Here is a 9,776-nt window from a genome sequence, read left to right as displayed (position 1 = left end):
GTTACATAAATTTTTGATCAGGGGAATTGTTTTATTGCCAATCTCTTTAGGTTTAGGAAAAGGGTTTTAAAATATTTGAATATATAAGAAGTAAATCCCAAACACCTGTTTTAGTATTTTTTTAAACATCTGTATTTCATGTTCATTCATGTTTTTTATACTGAAGCTGATCTCCTGTTTTTGTTGTGAGGCATTGAGGTTCACTGTGACCTGTTAGTTGATAGTTTTATCTTTTATCATAAAGTTTTGGTGAAATGAAATAGAGATATCTACGGAAGCAGATTAGGGCCACTGAAAAAAAATAATTCTGATTTTTAATTTTTTTTTTCAGAATTCTGTCTCAGAATTTTGATTTCAGAATATTAAAGTCAAGGTTCTGAAGGAAAAGAAATCTTTATTATAAGAAAAAAGTGAACTTTGAGGAAACAGAAATCTTTAAAAGAAAAATCAGAATTTTGAGAAAAATTCAAAAATCTTAGAAGCCAGAAAGAAATTCAGAATCCTTTTATTTTTTTAGTCACCCTAATCTTCTTCTGTAGATATTTAATTAGTAAAATGACCAAACGTACTTTGATTGAGGTAAACTAAAGATTGAAGAGAACGGTTTTATCTTCTTAAAAATGTGAAAATTGTTTGTGCTGAATTTATCACAGCTGATGTAAATTCCCTCTTGCATGCAATATAAGAATAACGAAGAGCTTTGACATGCATGGCTGTGATTATTATTTTTAACCTTAATAAAAGAAAGAAATTAGAAAAAATTAAGAGTGAAAACTGAAGCAAAATATTTACAAAACTGGAATAACTAATTTTGAGCTAATACTTATTTATTCAAACTATTCTTTTTCTGGTTTTAAATGATTTTGCATCAAACATTAAGAAATTCTTTTTTAATTACACATCTACCATCTTGTTTTTTATTTGCGAGAAAGTTAAAGTAGGTTTTGGACCTTATTTGAGTAATTTAGCAGTACCACTTGAAGTAAAACCTCAGAATGATGCTGCCACCACCATGTTTGACAGCTAAATCAATGTTCTTTGTATTTTCTGGGTTTTTCCGGAGCAACCCGATCAATTGGGTTCATCAGATGTGACAGTTTGGGTTTGAATTGTTAGGATTTTGGTGCAGTTGGATGCTCCAACAGTTATAATCCAAATTATACATCATAAGTAGTTTTTTAATATACAAAGCAGGTAAACATTTAAGTTTCTGGAATTCAGCTCTATTGAGAATAGATTAAAAGTTGGGTTTGTGCCACAAAATCCACCAATTCTGATCAAAAAAGTGATGAAATATGAAACCAAAAGTACCAGGAGTTTGCTTTTGGGGATATAAAATGCTTGTAATTTCTAAGAACTTTAAATTTTGACTCTGGATTTAAAAAATGTCGAACTGAAACTAGAACTTGTGCACCAAATTTATGTCTTTGAACTGATGCTGCTTTTTTTTGCATAAATTCCCAGTATTCTGCCACTTTTCAGTCGTGAAAACATCACTACGATCTAAATGCCAGGATGTGTGCATGTAAATTGCATAAACCCCAGTTTGGTCTAACACCAAATGTTTAAAAAAAAGTTCAAAGTGAAGCACCCCCTGCAGTTAGGGAGGCACATTGCAGCATTAACATTCATTTGAGGCCACATCATGAGTTCCTGCTCACCTGTGAAAGAGATTCAGCTTTGAGCGTTTTCCTTTAACTCTGCATTTCATCTCCAAGCAGCCTCAGGGAAAATATCTGACTCTTTAACACATAAAAGCTGCTGAAGAAGAGAGAGTTGAAAAACTGGAAAATTATGCTGTAAAAGACACAAAGACGGAACAAAGGCAAAATCTGACCAAGTATTTTGGTTGGTTTATAATCTCCACTGTAACACTTAACATCTGTAAAGATTCACTGTGTAAACAGATGTTTTCACTATGAAAAATACAAGTATCAAGTGTTTTTTGTCTAATATCTAATGTAAATATCTTATCACACTTGAAATAAAACAAAATTACTTACAAGTAACTACAGCACAATAGGAGCTTGATCAGTAGTAAAGTACTAGTTTCACAGGCAGATTATTTTACTTTTACCACAGAAAAATGTCTTAATAAGTTAACTTTTTAAATCAATATTAAAGAATTATTGGCTTAAAACAAGTTCTTATATTGCTGAAAAGTTACTTGTAAGTTAGTTTTATCTTATTTCAACTTAACTAAGATATTTGCGCAAGAACTAGAAATACTTGGTAAGATTTTGTGTTTTTGCAGTGCTGATGAGTTTTTAGTAAACTGTGCACACCACTTACTTTTTATTTGTAAAAGAAAAGGAATTCATAATCATAATTAATTTTCTTTCTGCTTCACCTTTTTACACCATTTGTGTTGGTTTATCATGTAAAATGCATTGACATTTGTTTCAAAGTGCCATTAATTTGTTGTTTTAGCATTAATTCTTGGAGTGAAACCGTCCAGCCGAGTTTGGGGAGTTTGTGTGTCTCAATGTGAGTCTCTGCCCTCTGGTCACTTCTCCTCTCTCAGTTTGGCCAGCCTGAAGTCGTCCCTCACTCGCTGCAGCAGATCCGAGCAGCACAGCACATCCACAGCTGTCATAGCCAGAGCCTTGGCCGCCCGCAGGGCGTACAACTGGGCCTCCTCGGCTCCTGGCGCAGGAAGGAAAATAAAACACTAAAAATAGAAATCACCACATCACATGGAAGGGATCTTCATTGAGTTCATTTTTATAGCCAGAAACCAATAGTTTTATTTAGTCATGACTTTTTATTTGTCTAATTCAGTTAGTTTTAGTGTGTTTGCTAGTTTTTATTAGTTAGTATTATTAGTTAAATATAGTTTTTATTAGCTACAGTAGTAGTTCTAGTTTTTTCATCTATTTTCAAAAAATAGAGTACATTGTTCAATCAACAGACTGCTTTTTTTCCCTCCTAATTTGCGGTCGCCATTTTGCGGACTAACGTATCAGGCGTATGGAGCGCCGTAATTTGCCAGCAGCTGACATAAACTGCTTGTGTTGGGGGTAGGAGGGTAAATTTAACATCAGTTTGAAAGGCTAATGCACATTTCTCGTGTGACGTCACACTTCAGTGAACTTTGTAACTGACGGCCATCTTGGTAGGCAGTTGCTATGGAGTTACTATGACTACAATAAACAAGCCACAAGCTTAGAACGAGCTCTCACCTTGTTCATATTTAACTTATAAAATTACAACTATTACTCAATTACAATTTTTGAGTACTCTATCCACCTCTGTGTAATACTAAGATAAATATCAGTGATATTTACTGCAGTACTTACTGCCTAGCTAGCAAAGTTAGCTTAGCTAGTGTAGCTTTTGGATATGTAGCATACATGTATCTTGCTATGTGTACTTACTCTGCCAGTCACCAAGATTTTGTTTTTCACCTGAAGAGTTCGTACGTCCTTTACAAATCCGTTTAAACATTGATTTTATGCGTCCATGGATTTAATTCTTTGTGCTCAGTAGGTAGGTAACTACTGTATGTGATAGTATGAGATTGGAGGTATCTTGTCCATATCTGACATGTTTCAATCACGACAGCAGCCATTTTGTTGATATGTATTTCTTTTCCATATCGTTAAAGAGTGTTGATATAATTTATTTTTGTTGGTTTGGAAGCCACAGTTCACCTATATTTTCCCTACCAAGATCACTTCTGGTTCAGACTTGTGGGAACTATGTAAAAATAGATTCATAAACAAGGATATTATATCTTTAATTTTAGTCTGTTTGAGCTCAGTTTAGTTTTATAAACATTCATTATACTTCCAGTTGTATTTTTCTCCATTAATTCTAGTTTTTATTTACTTCACTTAAAAATGTTTTTGCTAGATTTAGGTAAGTATAATAATATAATAATTTTGCTGTACCTGCTGCTTCAGCGTATTTCTCTGTGTGGTTTAATGCATCGGTGCCGATGTGGAAGAACGGGTGGATCCCAGGCACTATGAATGAAACGTTGCCAAAGTCTGTGGAACCTGCCGGATAATTAGAAATTCACTGTGATGATGATTCTGTGTCGAAACAATCCTGTAAACAAGACCTGCTGCTAAATGTTAGCACTGCAAAACAGACAGAGAGGAGGATGTTTTTATGAAGATTAAATATTTACCAACCAGAGAAGCTAGCTGGCTGCTCAGGAAACACCATGCCCAAAGCTTCTCCGTTGCTTTTATACAGGGTTGCCAGTGTGTCATTAGGCAGAATGTTAGAGTAGGTATGTGCCGGGTAGATTATCTCCACCTACAGGGACCAAAGGGAGCAGTCACAGTGTGTTTAAAATTTAAGATTTAAAAGAATTGGCAAGTTTACTTTAAAAATGAAAAGAATAATCCTCATTGTTTGATTGTTGTGTTACCATATAGATCCAATCTCATAGGTTTAATCTTTTCTTTCTATTTGAGCTTGGTTTGTTCCCTCTAACCCGAGCTAGTTTTTTTGTTTAGCACTTTTGCTAACTTTGAAATGTTTAGCACATTTAGCTTCCCCTAAATATTTTTTCAAGATAAAAATATAAATTCCAAACACTAATTTACTTGTATCTATCTTGTAAACCTTGAGTAAGGTTTGACATCTCTGTTGAATTATTCTTCAATTGTTAATTCTTTAAGCAGTTAGTGGTTTAGATTCATGCTCTTATTTTGAAGTGGTGAAGACTCTTTCCTCTTTTTCCCAGTAACTTTATTTCAAACAACTTAGACAAGCACAATAAAATACACACACAGTAGAGAATAAGATACAAACATGGCAGTGAAATTAAACTATTCTTTGAGGATTTTGGTTTTTCAAGGACAGATATAATTGAAATTTAAGTTAGTGCTATAACATTAGTTTCTGCTAAACACTGTGATGGTGTAGCGTTTTGGCATTTGTGGATCTAATGTTTATGGTTAGTGCTTTATGGGTTAGTGTACCTAAGGTTTTGGTTTTAAATATATATATATATATATATATATATATATATATATATACTGTATATACGTATATATATACGTATATATATACATATAGAGAGACATAGATATATAAAATCACATAGAGGAAGACAATAAGATGTTAAACTGAGACAAATTGGAAGTGTAATAAAACCAGCTAATCCCAATGTGCTGGAACTCTACTTGGGTTGCTAGGTGACAGGCTGAGGTTGCTAGGTAACGACACAGTACCCGTAGAACGTGACTTAAAGGGGCAGTATTATGTGTTTTCCAGGCACATAGTGCCATTTTATAGCATAACTCCAGTTGTTATAAAAATGCTGTATATATCAAATATGACTTAAAAGAAATTTGACTTTGTAATTTAACACCTTGAAATTGGGCGTCTGTCTCTTTAAAAACTCCTGCTCTTTCTGAAACTCCGCCTTCAGGAAGCCATCACAACATGGCTCCTCCATTAACTATTAAATATTAAAGGCAACATGCCAGGTATGCTTTTGATGAGGGAATAATATTATGACATGATGTAAAGCTCAAAAAAGTCAATTTTATGTAGGCTTTTGAAACGGATCATTTTCCAGACACCAAAAAATATTAACTTATTGCCCAAAAAACATCTTTTTAAGCACTTAGTTTGCTTTGAGAAGCAGCTGAGACCCAAATGGAAATGTAAAAACATGCATAATGTGAATTTTGGCATAATTCTTCCCATTTAACACAGACAAAGTTATTAAAAATGTAATAAAAAATGTCCAGCCTCTCATGTAGGTTAAGATCACATCCAAGCTGTTCTGTTTGTGTGTTTCCTGAAACTGGAGCCTGTTTAGATCAGCTGCAGACTGAGAAGACATATAGCTAAAAGGTAGCAGTTATGCAACAGCAACAAACATTCTGGAGCATAATTACAGCAATGAGATAAAAAAGATGATGCTAGACGACAGGTGAGTCATGGACAACAGCTCACCTGGCAGCCTGTGGCCAGAGCCGCAGCTCTGAAGCACGCCTCGGCTTTGGCCTTCAGGTCCCAAAGATCACTGAGCCGCGGGGTTCGCAGATAAAACTCCAGCTCCGAGTAGGCAGGGATGATGTTGGGCTTCGCCCCTCCGTGTTTGATGATGCCTGTTAGGAAGGAAAACATAAAGAAAAATGGAGGATAGAAAAGAGCATCCATTTTCTTTTTATATGCAGCAACAAGGTTTACACTTGGCACATATAATTAAATGCTGTTTCAAACTACGTAGTGATGTTTCCATTGACCATATAATTGTGCAGATAGGAATTACAAAATTAAATTTGTTTAATGAAAGTATACCAATTTTTAAAAACAGCATCAAAAGAATTTTTTTTCCCAAAATTGGCGCGTTTCCATTAAGCAAATTTATTTTTGTAATTCCAATTTTCTCAATTTAAATTCAGCTGTTTTATCAAAAAGGAAATTGGAATCACAAAAATAAATGCTTAATAAACAAGACAATTTTGGAAAAAAACTAATGTTTTCCAAAAAACATCTTGTTGTTGATCATGTGACTCATTTAATGCAAAAATAATGTTTCAATTTTGCAAAATAAACCAATTTTTATATGGCAAAAAAAAAAAAAACACACAAAATTTATGTAATTTGCAAAACTGCATTGGAAACACTTTTTTCACATTACAAGTCACATGACCAACAGCGGGATGTTGCTACTGGTGGAAATGACGAAGAAGATGACAGGAAGTGGGAGGATGATGGCACATCATGTTTTTTAATGACTAATTATGTGATTCATATGTAGTTTTAATTGTGTTTTTTATTTAATGGAAACATCTCAGTTGCAAAATTGTTTTTTAAACATTAGCAGAATATCAAAGTTTTGGCGCATTTCTTAATAAAAATGCAGATAGTGTTTTTTTGGATTTCACCGAGTATTTATAAATGTATAAATGAATGGATAACATGGTAAAAATATGGGTTTGAAAAATGAACACCCACAATTTTCTCTCTATAGCAGGCCAATCAAACTGAAATATAGCTGTTAACTTTTTCCCCTCACCATGAAGTTTCCACTCAGGCTTCAGCTGCTGTCTGAGCGCAGAGAGGTTGCTATAAGCTAGCACAGCAGCATCCAGAGCGTTGACCCCCTCCCACGGATACGCAGAAGCATGAGACGCCTTCCCATGGTACTTCACTGACACCCTGTGACATCAACATGGTTAGTTTAGGTTTTTATTTCAAGGATGAAGGAGAAGAAAGACAAAGAGCTCACTCAGCGATTGTGACGGTGGGAAGGAAGGAGGCATCCTGCTGAGCCGGATGAGCCATGAAGATGAGATCCACATCAGTGAAAGCCCCGGCTCGGATCAGGTCAATCTTTCCTCCCACCGCCTCCTCTGCAGGGGTTCCCAGAACGGTTATCTGGGATTAAAAGGGTTCAGTAACCTGATGTAAATATCAGCTTATATGTGGATCAATGATCCAAATAAGTCAACTGGCCTAATATTAAAGTGGATCTATTAGGCAAAATTTACATTTTGAATATTTCTGTACTTCCATTTGGGTCTCAATTGCTTATAAGAAACTTTTGGTGTCTGAAAACTGAGCCGTTCAAAAAAGCTCCAGAATATAACGTCATAAATTAACAGGCGCTGCTCTGTTACCTAGCAACCCCAGGGGAGCTCCAGCTCGACTGGTCAGCTGGTTTTACTGATGTATGCGTTGTACAATGGCTGCTGGAAAAGACAAGTGTTTTGCTGTTGACCTACCATCTAGAAATCACTTGCTGTATTCTTGCTAGTTGTGCAGGAGGTTCCACTTCTGCTTTTCAAAGATGTGATTGTATAATTGTGCATTTTTACAGCCATTTTTATGAAAGTTTGTAAATGTACAGTTGAGGGGCGTGGCCAGCAGTAGATTATTTGGATCTAAAGTGACAAGACGCCGTAAAACATCTGAAAACAGCCAGAACTGGGCCGACTAAATTCTCATTATTTGAGAACGATTTTGTGCAACAAATGTAATAAACATGTTTTAGACCAATCCTAGCCTGTTCCAGGAATCATAATAGGTCACTTTTAAAATAAAGTCAAGATTATGAGATTGTATGTATCTTTATCATCATGCAAAGAGAGTTTCAGACTGTTTTGACCTTTAGAAAAGTTTCTCCAACCAAGGTTCTGCTTACATCATTCTTCAAACTACCAGCTCATCTAGTAAACAGAAATTATTACTTATATATTTGATCAAAATAAAGTTTTCACAAACAAGATTATGTAATGGAGGAGACATAGAAGAACTGTATAAAAAAAAGCTTGGAGAAGAAAGTCAAGTTTCATGGTTTAAGAATTAGAGATTTTTTCCCTGCATGGAAATACAAAAGTGGCAAGCAAGCAAGGAAGGTACGTACGAATGGATGGATGGATGGATGGGAGTAAATTTCCATCAAAAAACTTTATAAAATTTTCTAAGAAAAACAAAGAAATTTCTGAGTGTGTTTAACTAAATAAATGAATAAATAAATAAATGACTTTTGGTGAAAAATAAAATGGGCAATTTCTTTAGGAAGGTGTCGATATTTAAAACATGATACAAGACTTATTGACTTCTGATACTTCTGATATTCCATAGACGTCTGGTGTAATTATGACCAATTAGCTAGCTAGGGAAGGGGGGAACGTATCTATACTACCAGTGTTTTAACTTGTGCCTCTGGGACTTTGCTCTTCCTCCCAGTGAGACCAGTAAAACCCGGAGAGGGACCGTTACCTCCACTGGGAGCTCCGGCTGGGTCTCCACCGCCGCTTTCAGCCCCACAGCGGCCGCAGCTCCCACTTCCGCTATCAGGTTGTGACCGCACGCGTGCCCAATTTCCGGAAGCGCGTCATACTCGCACAGGAAACCCACGTTCAGTCGCCGGGGTTCCCCGGTGGTACCGACCGAACCCCAGCTGGCCCGGAACGCGGTCGGCAGCTCGTAGTGGCTTTGGACCGTCCATGCCTGGTCCTGCTCGGAGAAGAAGCGAACCAGCACATCGTGAGCGTTCACCTCCTCGCCAGCGACTTCCGGTCGGGTCCAGATGTCCCGACTCAGACTGTGGAGCTGCTGTTTCAGCGAATCTATGCGCTGCTGGAGGGCTTCTTTCATCTGGTGCCGGTTCGCCATTCCCACAGCACCGCCGGAGGTCCAAACAGAACCAGAATTTTATTTTATTCCTACATTATTCTAAGAAACACTCGAAGAAGTTCATTCTGACCAATGAACATTCATTAACGTCTCAAAGTGGGCGGAGCCTCTGACCGGAAGTAGTTCCGGTTGACCTAAATTTAGTTAGTCATAAATTACCTGGGAACACTGCAAAAACACAAAATCCTACCAAGTATTTTTAGTCTAGTTTCTAGTGCAAATATCTTACTACACCTCAGATAAGATAAAAGGAACTTATAAGTAAATGTTCAGCAGCTTGTTTTAAGTCAATAAATCCTTAATATTAATGTTAAATATTCAATTGGCAGAATATTTATCAAAGAACCCTCATTCAATGAGACAAGTGAAATAATACGGAAATGTAACTAGTAATTTTTAAAATCTGTATTAAGAAATCATTTATGTAAAATAAGCCCTTATTTCTTGCTTAAAAGTTAGTTGTAAGTCAGTTTAATCTTATTTCAATGTACTAAGATATTTGCACTAGAAATTCGACCAGTAATTTTTTTTAATGAAGTAATAATAGGGTGACAAACTGTATAAATAATGCTTCGTAGCTTTTCAGGGCACTATATGATTATTTTTTAAAACAAGATGTGTAAACTCTGCCACCTACTGGCCGGAATCACATTCTTCTC

At 35.9% G+C, this 9,776-nt stretch overlaps 1 protein-coding gene across 2 annotated transcripts; it reads right to left on the bottom strand.

The window, feature by feature from the left end:
* Positions 1-2,200: 2,200 nt before the first annotated feature.
* pm20d2 (peptidase M20 domain containing 2) lies at positions 2,201-9,509 on the bottom strand. 2 transcript variants are annotated; one of them, XM_023352398.1, is made up of 7 exons: positions 8,701-9,500; positions 7,205-7,353; positions 6,992-7,134; positions 5,923-6,077; positions 4,140-4,266; positions 3,894-4,001; positions 2,201-2,646 (listed from the first exon to the last, which is right to left on the bottom strand). In XM_023352398.1, the coding sequence occupies exons 1-7, from the start codon at positions 9,094-9,096 to the stop codon at positions 2,507-2,509; spliced, it is 1,218 nt and encodes a 405-aa protein (XP_023208166.1). In that variant the 5' UTR covers positions 9,097-9,500; the 3' UTR covers positions 2,201-2,506. The 2 variants fall into 2 exon arrangements, with proteins under 2 accessions (XP_023208166.1, XP_023208167.1); XM_023352399.1 differs by having other exon boundaries at positions 2,560-2,646; positions 4,136-4,266; positions 8,701-9,509.
* Between the last annotated feature and the right edge of the window lie 267 nt (positions 9,510-9,776).

Source organism: Xiphophorus maculatus, chromosome 19 (assembly GCF_002775205.1).
Source record: "Xiphophorus maculatus strain JP 163 A chromosome 19, X_maculatus-5.0-male, whole genome shotgun sequence".
NCBI lineage: Eukaryota > Metazoa > Chordata > Actinopteri > Cyprinodontiformes > Poeciliidae > Xiphophorus > Xiphophorus maculatus.
The sequence above is the reverse complement of the archived record's forward strand: the minus strand, read 5'-3'. Positions and strand labels throughout refer to the sequence as shown.